Source organism: Lagopus muta, chromosome 1 (assembly GCF_023343835.1).
Source record: "Lagopus muta isolate bLagMut1 chromosome 1, bLagMut1 primary, whole genome shotgun sequence".
Lineage (NCBI taxonomy): Eukaryota > Metazoa > Chordata > Aves > Galliformes > Phasianidae > Lagopus > Lagopus muta.
In genome coordinates, this window is record NC_064433.1 from 187242394 (window position 1) to 187267891 (window position 25498).

The 25498-nt window shown below is 45.9% G+C and overlaps 1 protein-coding gene across 6 annotated transcripts in view; it reads right to left on the reverse strand.

Annotated features, from left to right (window-relative positions):
* Positions 1-25498, reverse strand: part of RAB30 (RAB30, member RAS oncogene family) — a 45973-nt gene that overhangs the window by 14500 nt on the left and 5975 nt on the right. For all 6 annotated transcript variants that reach the window (XR_007376060.1, XR_007376061.1, XR_007376058.1 and 3 more), the window contains exons 2-3: positions 1806-1906; positions 214-297 (exon numbers count right to left, since the gene is read on the reverse strand). Coding sequence is in view for 1 of the 6 variants with exons in the window: in XM_048940307.1 (XP_048796264.1) it covers positions 214-297; positions 1806-1898 (177 nt within the window). In the remaining 5 variants the exon portion in view is untranslated. The remainder of the gene's footprint in view (positions 1-213; positions 298-1805; positions 1907-25498) is intronic.

The following is a 25498-nucleotide window of genomic DNA, read 5'->3' on the forward strand; positions in this document are numbered from 1 at the left end:
AGTACTGCGATCTCATCACTCCTCTTAGGTCTGCAACTCAACAAAGTGGGAGACAAGCTTTGCAAGATCTCCCCTTTCCATGTTCTTCCTTACAGCAGGTTCACTGTTAAGATCCTGAGATCCGCTGTTAAGATCCAGCAGGAGGGCTGAAGCAAGAAAGCCAAACTATCGTGCCACCATATGAGTTTATAATGAAAACCATCATGTTCCTACCTTTACTTTTTCACCATTTATCTCCACAGTTTTAATCATAAAGTCAACCCCAATCGTGGCTCCTTGGCCTGGTGGGAAAAGCCCCTGAAAGAAAAGTTTTGTTAACAAGTTCTGCAGCAAGGCAAGACTCCCACTGGGTGTCCCCATCCCTGCTTCTCCCTTGCCCGGTTCCCCAGACACTTATTTCTATCATTTACATAGAACACCCTTGAAGGAGCTGCACTGAAAGGTGTGACTGCTTTCTCTGCTGCTCCAGGTAGTGGGGACTGGGTCTGGAGAGCTCTGCATGCTGACCCATCCCCACTCCACCCACTGGATGAAGCCACACAACTTACTGCCACCTCTTATGGGAAGTTAAACAAAAAGTGACATTTCCCCAGCTTTGAATTTTGGGTGGTCCTGTGTCAAGCCAGGAGTTGCAGTCCCTTGTGGGTCCCTTTCAACTTGGGGTGTTCTATTGCTCTATAACACACAAAGGGAAAAGGAGAGGGGAAAATACCTTCTGCCTCTTCCGAATGCACAGAAGCAAGGGAAAGGCTCTCTGATCCAATTTTTCATTGCCTTGAAAGAAATGGGAACCTGAAGAGAAGTGCCCAGGGCACCCTCAGCAGCTCCCGAGCAGCTGGATGCTGCTCCCAGAGCACAGCCTGCAGCTGGAAGTTCAGCTTCCAGAAGGGAGGAGTACAGCCAACCAAACAGAACTTAGCAGAGCTTTTTGATTTCTGGTGTCCCAGCCTGCAAAGCTGTGTTGGTTTTGGGGCACAGCCATCCCCTACAGCAGCAGCAACACTGCCAAGGTGCAAGGAATAGCAGCAGCAGATTTTGCAGTTAACCCTTCTGATCTGAGCAGCTTCGCTGCCATCAGTTAGTACAGGCAATCAGAGAGCATGCTTAACATTATTAGTTTAAAAAAAAAATAAAAAAAAAGCAAACATAACTTGCATTTTATAGTACATCATGCAAACTCTGAGCCCAAATTACAGATGCCTGGTTCCTTCCTTGCTATTCCATCACAAAAAAAAGCAAAGGCAGTTCCGAAAGCTCTGCATTTGACTCACTGTCAGCAACCAGGCAGATATTGTCTCACCATCCTGCACTGTTACTAAAAGGTCTTTGAGAGCTGCTATGTGTAAAGCCACAAATACAGGGAGCACAGATTTTTGCCACAAGGTCTCATTTTGCTGCCAGCACCATTTCACACTGCTTCAATTCATTCAGTGTCCCCATTAACTCTTCAGGTGTAACCCCTAAAGGGGATCTGATGTTAACAGAAGACCCTGGGCTGATAGCCCAGGAACCAAATTAATTAATCTCCTACTGATGAACAATTCTAGGGACAGTTCTGTGCAGCAGCAGTTTGGCCTACCCTAGAGGGATGAGAATGAGAAAGTCTATAGAGAGAGCACCAGAAGGTCCTTACAGCTAGAGCCCCAGCAGGACCACGTACAGCACCAAGTACTGATGCAGTGCTCGTGCTGGTACCTCTCTATGGGTTACACCAGGCTACGAGCACGGACAACAAACTCCCCCCCATGGAGATGCAGTGCTGGTGGGGACATCCACTCTCCCACCCAACAGGTGCCCAACCTTACCTGGGTGAAGCGTCGCACCAAGCAGGTCTTCCCCACACCGGCGTTGCCAATTAAAACAATTTTGAAGAGGAAATCATAATCTTCCATACTCATTTACGCAGCTGCAAGAGAGGGAGAGTGAGAAGCGTGAAGCAAAGCAGTGGTTGAAGTGGTGTCCTCACATTGGCTGTGCAGCTCTGCTGCGGGACAGCTCTGAGTTTTGACTCCTTCCCGCCAGGGAAATGCTCCTCCTTTCCCCCTGGACTTTATTCCTCCAGCTATCACAACAAAGGTCTTCCCAGCACATGGTCTCTCCAGACTCCTCAGATAAGGGACACAAGCCTGTCCTATGGTGGTGGCACCGCATAGGCAGAGTCCACACAGCTCCAGCAACGTCACCAACTGCACGGCTTCAGCCTGCTTCTGGCTTTCCTGCCATCCTGTGAGTCATCAGAGGTGCCTTCAGCCTAGGGCATGTGGAGCTGGGATGGGGGAGCACTAGGAAATTGGATAAAAATAAAGCCAAAGCAAAACTTTGTGAGAATAGCTTGGCATAAATGTCAAATGGGCAGAGAAGGTAGAAGAGGTGAAGGGGAACATAGCACGCCCACAAGAATCCCTGTGCAACCCCTTGCCAGGATGCTCACACTAGCATTTTGGCAATGCCACAGGACAAGTGTGGGGCTGCCTACATGGGGAAGATCTACAGGGCTTCCTTTGGTTGCTTAGAGCATGGAAAGGACCAAGCACAGATGTAGAGCTTGCTGCAGCCAAGCAAGCGATGCCAGACCCACAGCCCCTCTCCAGTTCACCCAAGGGTGCTGCTGGTGCCACAGCCAGAAAAGAGGGTTTTCAAGAAAGTGCAGGTATTGCAGCTGGTGGCAAAAACCTGTCTTCAAGACTGCTAACCCCTTTCCTCAGCAATAATGGCATAGAAGACTTTGGTAAAGAGACAGATCCACAGCTGGGTATCTGAGCGTGGTACCCAACCTACTGGTACACAGAGGTTATGGATGTGGAGATGGAACCAAAGATGAGAAGCACAGGGGATGGAGGGTGGTGAGAAAAAAAAAAAAATAGTATTAGAGAATTGTTGTCCTCTGTCAAGCCCCATATGGCTTACAAGGTTGAGTCAGCCTGACACAGCACAGCAAAACAGCCCTCTGTGTATCACCTGATGGACCCAAAGGCTGGCAAGGTGAGAGACCAATTCATCTGCACGTGGTTAGTGAGACCCTTGGCTTCTTCAGGAGCCTAAAAAAAGGCTATCCACACCAATTAGTGACTAATGATCTGCATCACGCCGGCTGACAGTCAGGAGGGGCAGCTGAGTCACTGCACAGCCACGTCACCACTGAGCTGGAGTGCAGGCACACAGCTGGAGCAGCCCTCAGGATGCTCGGACCTCACCTTGCTCCAACACCATGCCCTGGGACCTCAGAAAGCAGGCTTTCAAATATGCTTGTTTGTTTCCTGGGGCTGTTATCTCACATAAGAGTTTCGTGCTTCCATGCGTGGCTTTCCCTGGGTAATGCAGTGTTAAGAATGTGTTGATGCTCCTCTTATAATCAAGGCTAAATGCTAATGTATGGCTTCCAGCTTTCAGACCAGCCAGCACAAAGAAAAATGTGATCATCTACTAAAAGCTATTTCAAGACTACTGAGACTTACTCAGCACTGGATAATTATCCCTGGGATTCTTCAAATCCCAGAGGGCATTGCTACCCTGGAGCAATTTCATTTATATTACTTGTACCCCAAACAACCCAACATTCAAATTTATCTTCTCAGGAACCTTAAAAATAAACTTCCTCTGCAGATCTTTGAGCTCAGAAAGTCTAAGTGGCTCAGACATACCCTCGAGTTACGTCTGATCCCCTTCGTTAGGCTCCAAGACTAATCATATGTGATAATGACCCCCGAACTGGAGCTGGAAGAGAAGCCAGGGACTGAAAACAAACAGTGTGACAAAGAGATTAAATGCCAGAACTAAAGAGGGAGCAGTGGACATCAGAGAACTGGGGGGGGAGAAAGAAACCAAAGGACAAATAAGAAATTCAGAGGGCAGTTGGGGTTGACCATCGCTGCCCTATGCCCCCCATCTACAAGAACTGCTGCTCCTACGTGCACACACTGAGCTACCACGCTGTCAGCACTGAACATGAAAACACTGCAGCAGTTTCCCTTACGAAATCCCCTTCTTTGCAACCAGAGCCTTTGGGCAGAGTGACCTTTCCTGCTGACTCAGTCGCTCCCTGTCCCCAGGGAAGGTGTGCCTCAACCTCTGCCCTCTCTCCATTCTTGGCAATACATTGCACATTACCTTTTTTCTGTTTTTCTTTTTTAAAGCATAGAATTCTTTTTCTTTCTTTTTTTCCCCTATTTTGTTGTTGTTGTCCTTTTCTGCAGGCACAGGGCTAAGCCTTGTACCACTGTTGTGCTTCAGGGCACAAGGGACCGCAGCTGAAGAGCAGGGGTGGCGTGTTCATCCACACCTCAACCAGCCTTCCTCACCCAGTGCATCTCTTTAAATCACCACTGTGGTCACAAACCAAGCCAGAGACATGCCCTGCCGTGGCATGAAGCAGGAGGAGAGCTCAAGGCTGGCACACAGTTGCAGGGGGGTGCAAGCGTTTGGGTTGGGTGAGCACCAGCAGAGGTGGCCCTGCAGTGGCACCACAGCTCACACACCATATCCCTCAGTGCCACATCTACCTTCTTCTTGAAAACCTCTGGGCACAGAGACCCCTGCACCTCACTGAGCAGCCTGTGCCTGTGCCTCACCACGCTGAGAACGAACTTTTCATGATATCCAACCTCAACAGCCAAGAAGAGGACATGTAGAAGCTGCGGGCTGCCTACCTCACGCAGGGAGAACCAGTGTGATCCAATAGTCCTTACCCTTCACCCAGGGTCACAATTACAGAGACCTTTCTGTATTCATGGTCAGCAGGACCTGGCCCTCTGCTTTACCCTGCCATGGTCTTTTCACTGCCTCTAAGTGTGAAACTGCAAAGCTGATGGAGGAGATACACTCCTATCTGCTTCTGTTCATAAGGCAAGGAGTCTCCCTGCAGTAAATACATGCTTTAGGGAATACTGTTTGCACACATTTTAGATTATTCCTCAGTGTGATGCCCTCTTCCTGAATTTGCTTTGTTCATCTATTATTTTTCCTGACTCACTTCCATTTACTCCACAGCGTTCACCACTGCCCTCTTTACCTTCTGAACTAATTATCAATTTTTCACTCATTACCTTGGATGGGCACAGAGGGCTGCTCCCCATCTCTGACCGGCTTTGAACATAGAATCACCGAGGCTGGAAAAGACCCCCAAGGTCATCCAGTCCAACAATCCACCTATCACCAATATTTCCCCACTAAACCACGTCCCTTACAACATCTGAACATTCACTGATCACCTCCAGAGACGGTGATTCCAGCACCCCTCTGGGCAGCCCATTCCAGCACCTCACCACTCTTTCAGAGAAGAATTTTTTCCTAACATCCAACCTGAATCTCCCCTGGAACAACTTCAGACCATGCCAAGCTTAATCTGAGTATCAAATAAGTGGCAAAAACCATCCAGAAGGTATTAGTGGCTTTGAAGTGATTGGTTTCTCCTTCACATGGAGGCAACTTCTAGCCTGCATGTCCCTCGCTACCTTATACACTAGCAAGTCTTTGTAGTCTCTGCCCAAAACACTCAAGTATGAATAAGGTTTTTAGATGATGAAACATCTGGTGCTTTTCTCTTGACTCCTTTGCTTGAGGATAACTCTTCATTTCTAAGCCTGACAAGGGCAGACTCCAAGGTTGATGGTTTTGCCCGAGTTGTTTTGGCCCATGAGAAGCGTAAGACTTCAAAGGAACAAGACTAACTCAGCTGACCTCAGCGTGTGCCAACCTCTGCACACCAGATCACCAGATAATTCGTCCTCAGGGAACATGAGCAACCCTCATCCAAAGTCAAAAATCTCTTCTGTCTAAAAGGCGTAAGAGCTTCAACGCCTTTGTTTTAGAAGAACAAAACAGAAATAATCTTCTTGTTTCTACATTCCTGTAGTATCTCAGTCCCTCCTGAGTTGCAGAGGCTTTTGAGCCCATCATGCTCACCACTGATGGATTATCAATTCCCGCAGCCTCAGGAGGGATCAGAAGGCTTCATGGGCAAGTTCTGCTTACCAGCCACAGTCAGAGACCACTGGCCCTGAATCAGAGCAGGCTTAGTGCCATGTGTGGTCATTCATGACTATTTACAGCCAGTCCAATCCACACTGCAGAGGCTTCTCCACGTTTAGGAATAAAAACTGAAACTGAGGCACCAAAGGAAGCCAGGAACCCCAATAATATGAATTCCAGTCCTATCTACTCTTCAACCCCACAGTATGCATTTACTACCTATTTCAGTTAGATGCAGAGGAGGATCTGCAGCCCCTTCCTCTGCTATAGCTACCCAGTAGGGCAGGGTGTATTTGCATGTATTTATACAACTCAAAGAACAAAGATTTTCTGCTCTTACTCATCCAACAGCCATAAACAAATTTACCTAAATTACTGAAGTTCAAGCAGCAGCTATTATGTATACAGAAATCACATGGAACACACGCTCCACACGAGCAAGGAAATTCACAACTAAGGCCAAGATTTCAAGCAGAAAATTATCCCTTGCGGGCCAGAAAATTGCAGGGGACTCATCTCTGGACATGCTGCTGCATTACATAAGGCTGGATAAAATATTTCCATTTCCAGAGCACCTGCCAGCTCAAGCAGGTTCCTGTGCCTGCCAAGGACGAGCTCAGCTCACATCCCTCCAAGAAGCAGAAGCCTGAATCTCCTCCTGCGCCCTTGCCCACCTTTCTTGCTCCCTCTCCACAAGGCTGAACTTTCTTTCCATCCAAACAGAAAGAATTAAGAGAGATTTCATTCCCATTAAAGCTGAGATTAGCTGTATCACAGCCCTGCTCTGCGCTGGTGGCAGCAAAGCCACTTCCAGGTGGGATCCACACACTCATTTAGGTGGACTCTTCAAAAAGATTAGTCCCTCATATGCAGGGAGATGGTTCAGAGTGCAGAAATTCCATACCCTGGTGATTTCCCAGTCAAAACACAGGTGTATGTACTCCATGCACGTTAGCCGCTACATCCAGCATCCAAGGCATGTTAGGCTTGCCGTGTACTTGCCACCATTGACAAATTCGGACTCTGTAAGTCCATCTGATGCTCCAGGAGGCATTTAAGCTGCCACACACATCACAGCGATGTGCAGGGCTGCCCTGCACACTGCAGCCCCACCAGCACTGCATAAAAGGTTTCCAACTGGAAAAAGTAGTGTATTGTGAAAACCTCAACCCTACCCAAGATTTTTATTTGGAGAGATTTCTGTTCCTCATGCCTTTGTTCAGGGTATTTCTTCTTATAGAAACCAAGTGAAATAAGTGGCAGGTACAAACTCTTGTGTCTCACAGGGATATTTCTGTAATTAATAAAAATGCTAAAGCTGAGGGGTTTTGCATCAGTGACTGCACAGAGCACACAGCTCTCCCCCTTTCCTCTACTGCCATGAGGGAAAACTTGCAGCTCACCGAGCTATTTCAATTAGGTCACACATTCTTTGGCCTCAAGAAGTCTATGTAACACCCCAACCAGTGACTTGTGCCTGACCAGGTAAATCCAGTACCAATATCATTTCATAGAAGAGCCTGGAGCAGGAGCTCTGCTTCACTGGGCAGTTGCTTAGGAAAGCAAGATGCTCAGAGGCGATGCCTATGCTCGCAACACCAGAAGGCCCAGCTTTGGCACAGCCTACAGGCAGATACCAGCTTTACCCACTTCCACAGACAACAAACTGTAGACTGCCCTCTCCATCTGCCCTTTCCTCTTAATGCTGTAGGTTGCAAGTCTCACATTTAGGAGCAATTTTTGGATTTTCATGCACTCTTGTTGTTCTGTAATGACAAAAAAGTCTTTGTGTAGATGACATCCAGTGCAGTGCCTTCTATTTGAGATTGCCCTGACCCAAGCACAACACCTTCTACTTGGCCTTGCTGAACCTCATTAGGTTCACGAGTCCATTTCTCAAGCCTATGGAGGTCCCTACAGACGGCATCCCTTCTTCTGTCATATCAACGGCACTACTCACTTAGGCATCATCAGCAAACTTCTGGGAGCATTCAATCCCAGCTAAGAGTACCAGACCCCATATGGACCCATTGAGTACCAGACTCAAATATGGAGTGGTGGGAACCACCACTCATCCCTGGCCTCCATTTGGACATAGAGCCATTGATAACAACCCTCTGGCATTGACAACAACCATCCAAACAAGTCCTTATCCACTGAGCAGTCCACCCTTCAAATCCATCTCTCTCCAATTTGGAGACAAGGATTTGGTGCCCATCATCTCAAGGCCTTGCAGAAGTCCAGGTAGATGACATCAGTTCCCTCCGTCCACCAATGCCATCACTCAATCATAGAAGGCCACCAGATTGGTCAGGCACAATCTGCCCTTGGTGAAGCCATGCTGGCTGTCTCAGATGCCCTGCTCATCCCTCACATGCCTTAACATCTTCTGGGGTGCTTTGCTGGCACCAGCATCAAAAGCAGGATTAATGTACCTCACTAAGGAATTTCTGTTCAATAGTTGAAGGATGGGCAGTGTTTGTGTTTGACACATCACTGAGGGCCTCAGTCTCACCAAAGGGTCTTCAGGAGAGATCAGACAAAACTTTCCTGTGGTCCAGATTCCCCACTTAAATTTCTCTTCTTCTGGAAAGTTAATTTCTCATTTAATTTTTTTCTATCACCTTCGCTTGGAAGCACTTTTAACGCCCTTTGGCACTGGGAATGGCCACAGAAATGCAAGATCCCCCACACAAATAAGTTATTTTCCATCAAATATAATTGAGGACAGAGCTGTTAATCAGTGATGATGCTCCAGGTTGTAGATGCCCCATCCCTGGAGGCATTCAAGGCCAGGCTGGCTGTGGCTCTGGGCAGCCTGGTCTGGTGGTTGGCAACCTTACACCTAGCAGGGGGCTGGAACTGGATGAGCATTGTGCTCCTTTTCAACCCAGGGCATTCTGTGATTTTATGATTCTATGAACTAATGTAATTTCTGCATTACTTAGGAAAAATCACACACATACCACTTGAAAAATTAAATTAAGAAAAAAAAAATTCTTTAGGACTGAAAAAAATGCTGATGTGCAAATCAGTCACTCCAAAGACCAAGTTGCAAACTGCACCACAACACATTTTTGCATGGAAGAGGTTAAAGCATCAGCCAGCAAAGCAGACAGGCTGACTTCCAAAGTGGAAAAACTGCATTGCCAACAATCCAGCCAAAAATGCTGTTTTATCCACTCAAAAACAGCAGCCTTTTCCCAAATGCAGGAAAAAAAATAAAAAAGAAAAAAAAAGAACCACAGCCAAGAATTCACTGGATTGTGCTTTGCATGGAAAAGCCAGGAAAGCTCTGTGTGTTCAGCTTTCTGCAGCAGGGAACAAAGCTGTCCTTTAGAGAGCTGCATTTTGGGCAGCTGCGACTCCACCACAGGTGAAGCAAAGGGAGAAGCAGCAACAGCAGCTATGGTACCCCACATCTGCAGCTCCCACATCTGCAGACGGGAAACAGTCTGTGGTGTGCTCATGCCAAAAGAGGAATGATTCCAATTTGATGCAGAAGAAAGGTCTGTGGGTATGCAAAGAACATCCCCAGGTGCATTCATTCATGGGGTTGGCATGGGTTTGAATGGTGTCACAGTCATTTGTGGATATATCTTGGCACTGGGTGACAGCTCTGATAAAACATGTGCTGGATTAGACTGTTTGACACCAGCATTTTTGATAAGAGAAAAGCTATCATACGGAAAGCTTTGGATATTTACCAGAACATCATGACTGAAATGAGGTTACATATGCAAAAGCAGCGTGTTTATCGTTCACCAATGACACGAGTGCCACAACTGTACTGTGAAATACGATGCTTTCCTGCTCAACCTGCTGTAGGGAACCTGCTTTCAGCAGGGGTTGGACTCTACGATCTCCAGAGGTCCCTTCCAATTCCTATGATTCTGTGGCATTAGATAGTTTGGGTTACAAAAGCACGTCCAAGAAAACTTTTTTGAGTTTTAAAGACCATGCCATATCTTATTGCTGTGTACCACTGGGTTTTGTTTGTGGTAGAGACTGTAGCATGATTATTTTTTTTAATTGCCAGTCCTTGGGCAACCTCTCCCAGCTGTCACGATCCCCCATGTTGAGGAGCAGGCTGATGGCTATCTGGCACATGGATGTTCACTTCAGGGTGACAACAGGACCTTGATCTTTGTGGAGGATGAGCTCCACCAACCTCTATCAAGGAGATGAAACAACAATTCAGCAGCACTCTGAAGGCAAGATGTGGCATCACTAAAAAGCTTTGGTAACAAAAGCAGAGATTTGGGCTCGTGGTAGATGAATGGAAGAGTTCCAGACCCCCGTTAAGATGGCAGAGACAATGCAATAGCATCAGTTCCCAGAAACAATTCATAACCCTCAGTCATTTCCATCCAGGAAGCATATTTTACCTGTAGAATCGCATATGTTCTTGCACACATAAACCTCTGCTTTGTAACAAAACCACGCTGCCAGCACAAGCATTTTCTCCTCAAAAATGCTCTCATTTGACAGCAAACCTTCAGCTGAGCTGATAAGGAACACACAGGCAGCTGCACTTCTGCAAAGAAAGCCTCCAGAATATTTCTAACCGCAAGAATCTGCCAGAGCAGCAGATGTTTCATGAAAACAAGTTGTTCAGAAGGGGGAAGAAAGGGGAAAAAACAGAGAGCTGGGCGTAGCTTCACGACTGGTTTAAGCCAATCTAAGCCCCACTGCCTCTGAGGGAAGGCAGCTATTCCCAAGCTCTGCCAGCTGAGACCCAGTCCAGATGGGAAGGAGTCTGTGGATGGGAGAGCAGAATGAGGTTTGACTCAGCTTGGCTGTAGGCTGCAGGCGACTTCATGGCCCCAAATGGCAGTGGGAGCCTGGGGTCAAAGGCAGGAGAAGACCTTTAGGATCACCAGGTGCAAACACAAACCTGACTTACCAAATCCCACCACTAAACCAACCCCTTAGGCCCCATCCACATGTCTCTTAAATACCACCAGTGTTGGGACTGCAGCCCATTCCAAAGCTCAACCAAAGCAATGGTTACGAATTACTGTGTCTATTCATCGTTTCAGGTTTTGGTGCAATGCTCCAATTTTACCTGCAGAAATGGAGTGGTTTTGTTTTCAGAGGAGCAGCTCATGGCTGAAATGAGGAAATAAAACAGGAGTGATGCCACAAAACCATTCCAACCCTGCAGTTGCTGGCCATGCATGCACCTCCCAGAATCTCATTTCCATAGAAAAGTATTTTCATCATCACTAATATCTCCATAATGGCCATTTCTCAGAATGATGGCTCCCAAACAAGGTTTCTATAGGAATGCCATAAATCTCTTCAAGACATAAGGAATGGACTTGATAATCTTGAAAGTCTTTTCCAGCCCAGATGATGATTTTATATCCATTCTCTGGCCAAATCTTAGCAAACATGTGGCCAGCTCTCAGTTCCACTTAGGCTTTCAGATGGTGACAGTACTTTTCACATATCCAAACCCACTGCTAAAGCACAGTTATCCATCCATGGTGGCTGGCTGCAATTCAAGAGTCTGCATGGGTTAAAACTGACACCAAAAGAAATCCTCAGAAGTGACAAAACACCAGCTCTTGGTGTAAGCTTTCTGCTTCAGATCTCCCACCTCTGCAAAGACATTATTCAAACAGCTTTTGGGTACGCAGTCTGAATAACATCCCCAGCACCAGCATCATTCCCAAGGGGCAGCATTCCAGAGGGAGGATCCTTCAGATTTATTATTTAGAGCTGGAGCAGCAAGTGGTGCCTTGAGGAGAAAAGCAGGCAGAAGCCCACAGCGCCAAGCTTCTCGTGTGCACCCTTAGAAGTACAGCATCCGTCACAACAGTCTGATAGATCACATCTTCACCTCTGCTCACCTCTGCTTCCTTGCTCAGCTTCTCCCTGTCTCCAGCCACCCAGGTAATAAATTATTGCAGAGATGTGCTGATAGAGATTTGCATTTGCAGAGAACAAGGTGGCACAACTGCAGCTTCTGCAGCACTAATACTCACCCTCTGGATGCTGTCAGCATGTGACAGCCCTATGACAGAGCCCATAATCTCCCAAAGCACAGCACGTGCATTCCCTTTGCTCAATGGTTTATTTCTATCGCACGTTAGAAATCACCCTTTCCTGATCCTGATCTGCTGGCAGCAACCCACTGAAGTTTTGACCTCCGTGGGGCTGATGTCAGGAAGCAGAAAAATCATTTCTTTCTGCACTTACAGCAAACGGCAGGCAGCCCTCCACAGCAGTCTGGGAAGTGCCCAGTGACAGAGCTCACACCAACACACTGCCACAGCCACAGAGATGCTGGGTGGCACATCAGCTCTGTGTGTGTGACCATTTATCTCTATTCCTTAGCAACAGAGCAGCCCCAGGGGATGTTTTTAGTGAGCTGTGTTGTTGGTTTTTTTTGATGCTGAGTCTCTACTTGGCACCCTGGGGAAATTCCTGAGCAGAAGATAGCAATTTTTGAAAGAGGATAAATGCTGGCACACAATGATCCTTATGGGTGCCTTCCCAGCTTGGGACATTCTATAATTCTGTGAGTCATGGCAGTATCAATATCCCCAGCTTCCTCTGGCTTCCAAGCAAACACGCAATAAATTGCTGCCTAATCTACATGAGAAAAACAAATACCACCTGATGTTTCCCAACTCAGTCAGCAACGTGGCTTTAAGAAAAAAAAATTAATCATAGGAAGGATAAAGAAATCACATAGCTCTGCAGTTCCATTGGTTGTCATGGCAAAGAAAATCCCCAACTCTCTGACTTATGTGTTTTGTAGGAAAGGAAACAACAAAAATGCCTTTTTTTCACAGCTAGAAGGGAATGTTTTCCTACTAACTGCTCATGAACCCATGCACTCAGCAAACCCTGCACTGCCAGCAATGCGTACATCTTATCAGAGCAGAATTTCTGAGGTCGGTGCTCCTTTGGCTGACCTTCAGCGGCAGGACCCCAAGAGCTCCTTTCTGCTGCTGCTCTCCATCACCCCTTTCAGCACCACGGCTTCTTCTACCTGTTTTATTTGCAGCCCTTCCCCTCCTGTAAGCCTTCCTCTGCACTCTGCTCCAGCCCTTTGTCTGGGAGGAACAGCAGGACCCTTAGGGATCATGTTTGCTGTAAGCTGCTGGAAGTGATGCTCCTCCATGGGCCAGGCTCCTTCCTGCCACATTTCCCACCCCCATCTGCTGGGACTCGAGAAGTTGCACAATGCACACGTGGCTCACTGGAAAGCAGCTTAATGAAAACACAAAAACACAAGCTCCCCAAAAAGGGACTGGGTACAGAACTGCATGTCACACTCAAAGTCACTGCATATGCAAGAGCCACAGGTGAGCGAAGTGACAGCATCAGTGGGCATCTCCTCAAAGCTCTGCTGTGAGGGGTGCAAATTAGCTAGAGGCAACAGGGTATGACAAAGACAACTGGTATCATAGAATCACAGATTGGGTTGAATTGGAAGAGACTTCAGAGAGCATCCAGTTCCAACCCTCTGCCACAGGCAGAGTTGCCAAACTCTAAATCAGGCACTGATTTAGACATCAGGTTGTCCAGGGCCCCATCCAAGCTAGCCTTGTACAACTAGATTGGATCCTTTATCTTTTGTATATGGGACAGGAGATTCCTCATCTTCCTCCTCTGCAGGGACAAGCTGTGCTCATAGGGCAGCAACTCAGTACGAACACACCAGAAGGAGGTGTGCACCCACGATGGGATTTTCACAACTTTTCATCTTAGAAACATGGAATTGCAACACAAAAGCTTCATACGTTAACCACAACCCACCGCACTGAGGTTGCCAGAGCTGTTGGAATTCCAACCACAACCCACAACAGGAGGCTTGGCTCCTCTGCCCAGAAAATAAGCCAAAAGCACAGAGAACAGAGGACTCTCAGAGCAGGGTACCCCTGGAGTACTGCAGCATCCTTGCTCTGAGATGACTGCTGTCCTCCGGCTTTTTAGAGTCCAGAGCATTTCTGAATTACTCCATGAGTAGGTGGGTGCTGGGAGAGATGGCAAGGAAGAAAGCAGGGGCCTTCTCAGAATGAGTGGTGAGGCATTGGCACAGGCTGCCCAGGGAGGTGGTGGAGTCATTGTCCCTGGAGGTGTTAAAGAGATGTGGAGATGTGGCACTAAGGGGCAGGGTTAGTGGGCATGGTGGGGATGGGCTGACGGTTGGACTGCATGATCTCAGTGTTCTTTCCAGCCTTAATGGTTCTGTGATTGCAAGCAAGAAGAATTCTCTGAGAGTTGCTGCACCGGAAGGGGCACCAGGCAATTTTTTCTTCCTTAAAGACAGGGCAGAGCAAACTCATTCATCCCGGCTGAGAGACTTTGCCCTGAGGCCACTGCCAGTTAGTTACATTCAAGGCTCCAGATCTTGACACACACACTGCTGAAAGATAAGTGTGTTTTGGTTACAAAAACCCTGCATTATCAGCTTCTTAAACGCATAAAGACTTTGACATTTTTCTTTAGGATACAGCTTGTCAGAGGAAATGGCATGAGATGAACAGACTGTGCTTGTGCCTCTGTGTGGGTATGTAGCATCTCCCATTTGTTCTTTCCTCGCTGTTCCCTAACTTGATATCAAATTATTTGGACTGACACCATTTGTTCTTTAACAGACGAGCAGATTACCCAATAACAACAATTGTAACTCAAAACTGAACATAAGGCATTCTCATTTAGTATAACAGTTTTCCCTCTCAGCGTTTCACAAGGAGACCACTGAGCAAAGCTCTGTGTAAGGGACTTCTGCAGAAACATCACTTTAAGGCTGAAGTTTGGAAACAGATTTAGAGTCACTATTTGTTCTTTTTTCCAACTTTTCAGACAGTTTGCAGACTTCCACACGTGCACTGCAGTGAGCCAACTGAGTGTCAGCAAGCAAATTCCACCTTTCCAAATTCCTTTGCTTTTACATCCAGCTTTCCTCCAAGGGATGAGCCCAAACACCCACTATTTTCAAGACTGGCACCTTCATCACTACCATACACTGCTGCTCCCTTTCAGCTAAAGCACCCCAGTGTTCCTGGAATAGTCATGTAATGGAACAACTGAAATTTAGCCAGCTTGAAGAACTGGATACGTGCATGAAAAAAGCAAAAGCAAACAGTAACAAAAGCTTGCAAAATTGGGTTCATGTGGACTGCGGTATTTGCTTAGCTGGAAATACCTGGAATTGTTACAGATTATGGGGAAAATAAATGTTTTAGCTGTAAAATCTAGGCTTAAAAGAAAAAAAAGAAAGTGGAAGAAAGAAACTATAAGGCAATTTTGACTATAAAAAAAGAGAAAATACAAAAAAAAAATCAGAAGTGTGGAAGCACTTGGTGGACCTAGGATGAGAGGGAACTGCCTTAAGTTGTTCCAAGGGAGGTTCAGATTGGATATTTGGAAAAATTTCTCATAAAGAGCAAAAATGCATTGGCACAGGCTGCCCAGGGAGTGGTGGAGTCACCGAGCCTGGAGACGTGGCACTGAGCGACGTGCTTAGTGGGCACGGTGGGGATGGGTCGACGGTTGGACTAGATGATCTTAGTGGTCTTTTCCAACCTTAATGATTCTAGGACTCTATGATAAAGATGCCCTGCGGAGGCTGCTGGAGCACCATGAGTCTGGGACAGCAAAACCAGGGCAGGAGAAACGCAGCCAGGAAGGGACAGTGGCAAGGATGAGTTGGCAAAAGCCGTCCTGAGCCTTGATCCACACATCATACATCTGCAGGGACAAAAGCAAGAGCCTTTGGGTCACCTCCGTGGAAAGTCACAAAATGCACCATTGCTAAAATTACAAAGCAGATGTGTATTTTTGTGAAACTGTACCTCGTATTTGGGAATCTGAATTCCCAAAACTGAGCACAAAGGTTTGGAGTGCAAATCTTGGTGCCAACCATAAGAAGAGTCACCTACAGGCGAGCCATGCATCAGTAATAAAATGCTTTTAACTCACCGACAGGCTTTTGGTTTGCTGTCAAAAGCACAAAACAACCCCAAGCAATCATGAAAGTTCAGGCATTAAGCATCAAGTATCCCATTTGTGGTGCAAAACAAGGAGACAGGTTTAAGCACCATTTTGGCAGAGAAACATAAGTTGGCTTATGGAAAAACAAGTGCTCCACATCAGAAAGAGTAAAACAAAAGGCTTTTTGTAGCCTTTGGAGTGAAGAACTTCATTTCCAGCAAAGAAATCCAAGATCTCACTGCGTGCTCACTAATCTGCTGCATTGATGCTGCTGCTCCGCAGTGGCCCCAGACGCAGCGCAGGGCAGAAGCCGGCAGCCCTGGGAGCTCACTGAAATCGCTCCAAGTTTCTTCTCTTGGCAACCTACAGCCTCTCTTCTCCCTCCACCAAACTGGGTTAGCGCTGAGGGAGGCTTCCCGGGTACACTTGCTGAAGTTGCAGATGATGAAGGTCACACAAAGCACGGTTTGTTGGTGTATTTCTTGAGAAGTCAGTGCAGACGCTGCCTGCTCTCTGGAGCAGGTCTGTGTCACCTTGGGTTTGCCCAAAGTCAGCAAAGCAGAGCTCAAACATGGTTACAAACATCATCCCCATCACCCTTAGGACAGAGCTACATCTTCACTGTGATGAGCATGCAGGAAGCCAAACTCAACATTATAACACAGCACTGAGGTTAAATTATTCATTCATCATGTTTTTACAACAACCAGCGAGTCAAAAACATCAAAGTAACGTGAATGCCAGGGTTATTTAAGAAAACAAGAGCAGTGTTACAGCTATTATAGTGTGGCCTCACTGCCTGTCCCACTCCTCAGGCTGTCCGTGCTTTCAGTGCTTGCTGCTGGGTTATATCACAGAATGCACAATGCAAGCCTCATTCACACCAGCCTCTACAGAAGGCCGTACAGACCCCAACATCATAAAAAGGAGTTCTGCCTTAGAAGAATATACTGGTGTTCTGTTATTGCTATTATGTTGGAAGAACCCTCTAAAAGGCCCAAATTACAACTCAGAATATCCCAAGTTGGAAGGGACCTTTAAGGCTCATCAAGGCCAAATCAAAAGCTTCACTCAGCATTTAACTTTTGCAAGGAGTGTACATTTCCATCCTGCAGATGTGCCCACAGGTACATCCTTCAGATCTGACAGAACAAACAGGTTGTGCACAAACACTGTGTATACTTTTCCCCTTTCTTCATAATTAAGAGTAACTTCTAATCTGTATGGTGATAACACTCAGTAATCCAAGCCAGGCTGATGGCCTCACCATCCTCTGTACTACACAGAAATCTCTTTGTGAGCTTTATTTCCCACCTCAGTGCTCTCAGTACACATTGGCAAGATGGGAAAAGTAACAGATGAAGTTATTTGCCCAAGGTCGGACATTTGCCATTCCCTTCCCTGGACACCACTGGAAAGCCTTTCAGTCCTAATGTAATTTTCTGCAAGCAGTAGATAAAAAAGATACTACTTACCATGGGCTCATTAAGGTTGGAAAAGACCACTAAGGTCGTCTACTCCAACCATCAACCCATCAGTACCATGCTCACTAAACCATGCCACTCAGTACTTCTAGTGCTACACACGTTAGACTTATGGATAGCTGAAGCAGCTCTGAAGCTCCAAAAGCTGACCGTACCTCTCTACAACTTTTCCAGCTTAAAATGGTCAATATCCACCTCTTCTCAAAGCTCTCAGCTCCAACTGCTCCACAGGGCTGTTCTACCCTCTCCATCCAAGGGCTCACCACCTGGCAGCTTTGCAGCTCAGGCTGGCTTAAGCTCTGTTGGCAAGAGAGCTCTTCCATGCTAAGTACATCAGGGAATTCCTTTAAAATAAAGAAATTAATAAATAAGGGATTGATCCCACTCTGCATCTCTGGACACCTCAGTTACTGTGACTGACCTTCTCTAGCATTCACAGGTCTCACTCACTGGCATCCATTCAACAACAACATCGTTGAATGATAAACATTTGCAACTTCAGGGCTTCCCTTTGCTCTCCCTCCCACTGGTTCCCTTATTATTACTTTTCACATTAATTTCACAGCCCTGAGTACATAAATCCCAGCGCTATCCCCAGTACACAAGTGGATGTGCATGGGCAGACCTCTGCAACAAGCTGTCCTCCCTCCAACTCATCTCTGACTGTTGTTCAAAATGAGCTCATTCTCTGAATTTGTGGCCATGACCTGTTATCACCCACCAGAAAACATTGAGCTTTGCCCAGTGGAAGCTGTTTTGTGTTTGCACAGTTCTTCAGCAAGCAGTGATGAAACACAGGGTGTAATGCACACAAGTCCTGCCTAGAGAACCACCCCATATTTAAAGCAGCAAGGCTCCCTTCTTGAGGCCTGTTATTCCTAGGTGGAAATGTCAGGTCACTACTCTCATGTCATTTATTCTGCTCTGGGTCTGATGCACAAAGGACCCAGAACCTCCTCTGCTCCAGCAGGCTGAGATGCTGAGCCACGTAATTTAAATTCACCATCAAATTCCTTGGCAACGTCAGCCAGGTAGGGAGTTATGAGGGACGTGAACAAATGATGTAAGATGCATTTTTTATATTTACAGGGATTTTTGTGACAGGGCGGAAGGAGTTCTTCCCACACAAAAGCAGGAAAATGACGGGGAGTGCTGTGACACTTCCAGCTATGGTCAAAACAGCCACTATATGAGCTCGTCCTTTGAAGGAGGACAAATGACCCCAGTCACACTCCGAGGCATGCTGCACTGGGAACCATTTCAGGGTTAGAATCAAATAATAGATGCTCCTTTCTGAAACCAGATGTTTGAGGATAAAATGCCTTAGACAAAGCCCTCAAAGCCAAACTAACTTCACAAAATAACAGTACATCAGCACTTCAGTGCATTTACTGAGAATAACCCAAATTCCCAGTAACATGCATGTCTTACACATGAGAAATTCAGCTAGTTTCAGAGTACAATATTTTCCATTGTGCTCCTATGTGTCACATCACATATTAAGGCCCAATTAATACATCCTCACTTTCAAGAGGATGTACAAATTACAAGCTCTTCCTTCCTAGGAGGAGATGGATGCTGCTTACAGGAAGGCATATTCCATAATAATTCTCTCCCTAAATCATATCACTTGGCTTGGTCCACATGAAATACCAGAAGAAAAAGGCCTTTAGAAATGCTATTGACATTAGCAATGCCAGAAGAACAAGCCATCAAAGTTAATTAATTGCATACTGGACATGTTATCTTCTTCTGCACAGCATTGCTTGAATCCCCTTCATACCTTCCCAGACAAAGCTCCATTAACATGCAAATGAAAAGTTCACACTCCTCCTTCATTTTGCACACAAACAGCAGGTCTTACTTGAGATGACACAAAGTCATACGCATAAGCAATGAAAGGATCAAAACGAGATAGGGTGGTTATAGGTGTCACAGTAATGCTTGCAAAGCAGCGTCTCCTCTAATTACCAGAGCACTTCTTGGGGCGATCAATTACAACAATACGGGTGAATGAGATCCTACAGCTGAAAAATGTATTAGACTAAACATGAATGCAGCCACTGACTGTCATCAATACATATATTTAATGAGGGGTGGGGTTTAGCAAAATATAGAACACAGAGAGTTATAAGCACCTAGAAATACCAGAATCCATGACTCAGAGGCTTTAAGAGTCCCAGCAACACATTATACCCCAACTATAAAATCACTCAGCAGGCTATAATTATTCTTGGTGTTTTGTTTTTATTGTAAAATTCATTGTATGCATATATAACTGGGAGGCACAGGCAGGAAGCCAAGTCTCAAACTGTGCTTTATCGACTAACGATGTCTCCATTAGCCACGGGATGATGGTGCTCCAAACAGAAATACTGGTTTGCCCGGACCAAGCCTGAAGATGGTACAGTGCAAGCAGTCCTCCACACCATGTAAGCGTTGGTTGAACACTGCCATCAAGAATCTGAACTGAACAAGCTCTCCTTTCCTTGAAATGTTATGTACATCTTATTTCTACTTTGAAATGGAAAGCAGTCTTTTGCAATCACGTAAACAGGTGCCAGAATGTTCCAAAGGAAAACTGTTTCAGCAAAAATTACAAGAAGAATCTGATTTCTACAAGTCTTGCAATCAACAGGCAAGCAAAAATGAGGCCAAATTAGTGGCTGCACTGTAATGAAGGTGGACAGGCTCCTGCCGTTCCTGTTTAGCTGCAGCTGCCTGGTTGCTTTGGACATTCATTGCTCTCCAACAAAAGCACACACAACAGCAACACATTTTTTCCCTGTGTCATAGCTTCCAGGTGTAGGTACTAATTTATGTTACCCACTTTCCAATCCTCTCTAGGTTGGTTTGTAGTAATTCTGAGCTCTTGAAGCTTCAGCATTTGGCCAAGTGCTCAAAACCTCTCTGAAATGTGTTCTCACATGGGATGTACAAAAGCTGATGAACTTCTCATTAGTAAATGATTTCACAGAACCATGGAATGGCCCAAGTTGGAAGGGACCTCAAGGATCATGAATCTCCAACCCCCTGCCACAGACAGGGCCACCAACCTCCACATTTAATACCAGCCCAGGCTGCCCAGGGCCCCATCCAACCTGGCCTTGAACACCTCCAGGGACGGGGCATCCACAGTGTCTCTGTGCAGCCGTTCCAGCACCTCACCACTCTCTCTGTAAAGAACTTCCCCACTATCCAACATAAATCTTCCCTCCTCCAACTTAAAACCATTTCCCATTTGATAAAATCATTTTCCATTTGATAGCTTGAACCTTGTATCAAGGCTTTAAAAGCAGTAGCATGTGATTCTGCTCTGGCAAATTACATTGCACCTCCAGTGGCAGTGTTTCTTCTTAACTACCTTTGGAGAGCTGACTAAAATGTCTCACAAAAGATCCAGATTCCCTATTCAATATGTGAATGAGACAAGCATCTCAGAGCACTTCTGAAAGTACCATCTCTCTCCAGTGACAGCGTTTGGGACCTACAACATTCAACTTCAGAGAACCCAACCTAGGTGTCCGTGATTCAGAGAAGACAACACTCCATCATTCAGAGAACAAACCCAATCGAACATAATGAATCCTCAGGCAACACCTTTGCAAAGTGATTTATGCTACCAAAGAGGATTTAGAGTTAATGGGATTTCGGTTGGAGTGTAAAGTCTCTAGGCTGTACTTTCAGCAATTTTGGATGTGCGGAGCAAACTCCAAGTGACTGTGCCCTCTGCCTCTGTCAGAGGACAAGAGACGTGCTGTCACTCAGGCTGAGAAATCACTGACATCACAATTTTGTACCACAGTTTTGGAACGACGATCTTCAGAAGTGCACATGCTCTGCAGGAAGGAAACCCCTGAGAGCAAACTGTGCTCTTTCTGCTTTGCTGGGATTGAACCCACGCCGCAGTGCAATGGGACCGCAAGAAGTATGTTGCATTTTGCATGACAGCCACACGAGCTCTAGGAATCCCAGATCACCTCAAAGCCAAGCCACAGCTCTGGCAGTGATAGCTTGACTCCTTACTCACCTACCTGCGCTGCCCTCACCACACACACCATTATTTCTCTCTCCCTCTCCCCTCACACACTGCTGCCAAACGCATTACAAAACCCATCATGCAGCACCAAGAGCTCGCATGACAGTTCATAAAATTCTTTGGAGTTCTTCCAAAGGAAAAGCCCTGCATAAACAGGAGCTATTATTGTCATCTACAGACTAAGCCCAGTTCAGAATTTGCTAGTGCTCTGTGTGGAGACTGAAGATGCCCGAAGTATTGATCAATGTGAAGCAGAGGCTGAGCTATAAGCTTCGTTAACATTGCCCATAACACTTTTCATCGGCAGCATACAACAAATCACTGATGAATATTCAAGGCAACCCTCTGAGGTTATCTCCATCTTGCAGATAGAGGCAACCAGGAGACTGAAAGTTTGGGAGTGCCTTGCCTTTAATCATGAAGCAGTTAGATGCAGAGCTCAATTGTTTTGCCTGCAAAGCTCTCGCAGAGAAGACTGCAAATTATACACAGACTGCTTTGCAGTGAAACTGAAGATTCATTCTATAGATCACTAATTTCATTCTGGAGGAAGTTTCTCACACAGAGGGTGGTGAGGCACTGGAACAGGTTGCCCAAGGAGGCTGTGGATGCCCCATCCCTGCAGGCATTCAAGGCCAGGCTGGATGTGGCTCTGGGCAGCCTGGTCTGGTGGCTGGTGATCTTGCACATAGCAGGGGGTTGGAACTGGATGAGCACTGTGGTCCTTTTCAACCCAGGCATTCTATGATTCTATGATTACCCCTCCCCCACAGGTATAGCACTGCTTACTTTTACTGCCATAGCACCAACAAGCTGCAGCTATTTCAGATTCTGACAGTGCAGAGTAGGGAGTGACAGAAAAAAGTCTTATCCCAAAGATATGGCATTGTTAGGTCTGGAGAAGAGGAGGCTCAGGGAAACCTTGTTGCACTCTACGGTGCCACAAAAGAAGATTACAGTGAGGAGGTGGTCGGCTCTCCTGCCAGGTAACATTGATAGGATGAAAGGGAATGGCCTTGAGTCACACCTGTTGGTTCAGGAGCAACCCTCCAACTATCAGATACAGACATAAGTAAATGCATTTACTATGCACCACCCAACACTGAACAGCAGGTATTTTTACAGCATTCCAGCATCTCCAAGAACTGATGTCACCAAGCAAAATCAGGAGCACTGTGAAAGATGCGCTAAGGCAATGGAAATCTCTTTTCATGCAGTTCCACACACTTTGCAGCAAGGAGTTTGACATTGAAGCGGGATGTCCTGGGTACCAATGGCCCTTCTGCAGACTGATGCAGCAAGCTCACTGCCGTGCTGACTGACAGCTGAAGTAAACAAACATTAATTCACGCCAGGTTTTTCCTCCCTGCGGCGACAGCTTTAGTAAAACGGCACAATTTAATGAGACACTTTATTTAATATTTATTTCACAATCAGCCTCCTTTACTCGAACTCGATTAGCCCCAGCCCGCAGTGAATGCATTCCTTGGTTATTTAGCTGTGCACATCAATGCTCAATTTATTCTGAATTTCTTCACTTTCACAAGAGCAAGTGCTGGGTGCTGCACCTGGGATGCAACAGCCCTGGCTGTAAGCACAGACTGGGGGACGAGAGGCTTGGAGATCGTTGTGGGTCCCCTCCAATTTGGGATATCCTATGGTTCTGTGAATTTCTCTATAGAAGAGACTTTTTAAAATGAAATACCAGGTAAGCACCTGCATGGCTGCAAAGTGAATTGGTTTGGAGGCGCTGTCGCAAGAAAGCTAACTTAGCAAAAATATCCAAAAAATAGGAAAAAGAAAAAAAAAAAGATTGTCTTTAAACAAGTAGTTTCCTAATCCAGCTGCACAACAGGTCAGAGATAACACTGATATAAATGGGACAGCCACTGACAACAGACTGAAGGCTTACGGTGTGTAAGACCAAGTTACTGGTGGTGGAAGCACAGCAGTGCAGCAACTCCATGAGGAGCTTTAAGAATTCCCCATACGGACAAGGCAGGGCTGGTCTCCACCACAGGACTGACTACTGGCACAGGCAAGAGCAAATGCAATGCAAGATGGCTTTTCTAGGGGACTGAGACAGCAGAACTGCTTAAAATATACCTGACACATGCATAAATAATATACTTAAATATCACAATATACACATAATATACAATAATATAAATACATATATAAACAATAGGAATAAAGATTTCCTAATTAAGAAAACTCTAATTCACAAAATTAGCTTCCAAGATCTGCAAGCACAATGGGAATATTGAGAATTACCTAAGGATCAGTCGGGACATAACTAACTTAGCTTTCCAGTTTTGCTGGGGGGTAGATGAGGTTGGATCCTGCACCAAATATACACCATATTCATAGGGGAGATGGTCAGCACTTGGCAGCACCCAAGAGCACAAGAAGAAACCTCATTCCTACAGACACCACAAAGCAGCTTCCAACCAAACCACACACACTCGTGCTTCTCCCTTATAAATAAGTCAATCACAAGCTCAGTAGCCTGAAAAGCTCATAGTCTGCAGCTCCTATGTGGCTGCTGAGACCAGAGAGTTAACAGAAACCTGACATTATATGGAGGGTTTTTGATGTGCACGCACACACAGATCCATCTATTTGAGCAAAATGCTACTACCGTATTTTTGAAATGTGAATACTGCTGGCTGGAAGAAAATGGGCACGGTTCCCTTTTTTAGAAGGAACAAATTGTTCTGAACAAGGACAACTGCAATAGAGAAATCAGGCACCAACTTCACTTCTGATGTTTCAGGCTTCTGGTATATGCAACTCAGCTAGAACCTCCGCAGGACTTTTTTCATACCCAGCACTGTTCGAGAACTGCCCCATAACCACATAATGGTCCCTAGAGCAAGCATTTACAGCTGGATGTCTGTATTATCAGATGCACATGTAAGAAGTTAGAGGGCAATGCAGAACTCCACTGGCTACAGAACGGGGAGGCTCTGAAGGCAGGTACCGCCTGCAGGAGCTGGGGATGGTATGGATACTGACTTCACCAGAGCAGGTTTTGGTTAGAGAGTATAGAATTTGCTGCTAAGCGTTAAAATTGCCCCCTGTAGTGGAATCCCTTTTCTGCCACGAAACCAAAGGGATTACAGAAAGGAGGTGCAGAGCTCAAAGCCATTACCACACAGGTTGAACTTCCAGCCTACGAACCTGCAGCCACCCATCTTTCTCATAGGCTACCCAGTCCATGAATCCAAGCAGAGTTCCCCAGGGTCCTCAGGAGCCCAGAGCCCACCCCTGTGCCCTGTGAGAGCTACACATCACCTCCATCTTCGTTGGGGTTTTAACTGAATTCATTACTGTAGGTTTATCAGAGTGAACACCTTTTCCCCAGAGGATGTGACACACCACAGACTGCAGGGGAGATGACAGAATGAAAAGGCTGTTATTTCTCTTCACCTCTTTCTCAAAAATGAACCAATATTCTCATGGTAACTTCAGAATAACACAGAGTGGCTGCCAGAGCCTCACATCCAAACATTTTCTTCATCTCAGAATGGAGTAATCCCATTTCTCTAGAAGACCTCATGGGAATACCAAATAAATTGTGAAAGCTTTTCTGACTCTGCAGATATTTTTACTTTCTAGATATTTTAATTAATAAGTAGAGAGCATGAACCAAACAGGACTACTTTCAGAGGCTCTTCCTCACTGTTGATCAGGTTCAGACACATTATAATATATCCCAAACCTCCAGTGTTAGGAAAATACAGCAGCAAAGAGCTCTGTTCACAGCACACAGACCTCTTACTGGATTTTTTGAGGTCGTTAACAGCAAGTCAGGCTGTCCAAGAAAGAAGTTGTATATGTATAAGTTTGCCTTAGTGTGTTTTTTAAGAAAATCAGTTATTTGAAATAAATATTGCCAGTGCTGCACTCACAACAGTCACAAACATACCATGTATCAGGCCCTGGAAGCACAGAAGATGGTCCTACAGAGAACCTCTCACTAATTAGAAATGAAGCTGGCTGCCTTTAGAAACTTGTTAGATAAAAAGCTTTGACTGATCTATTTTCC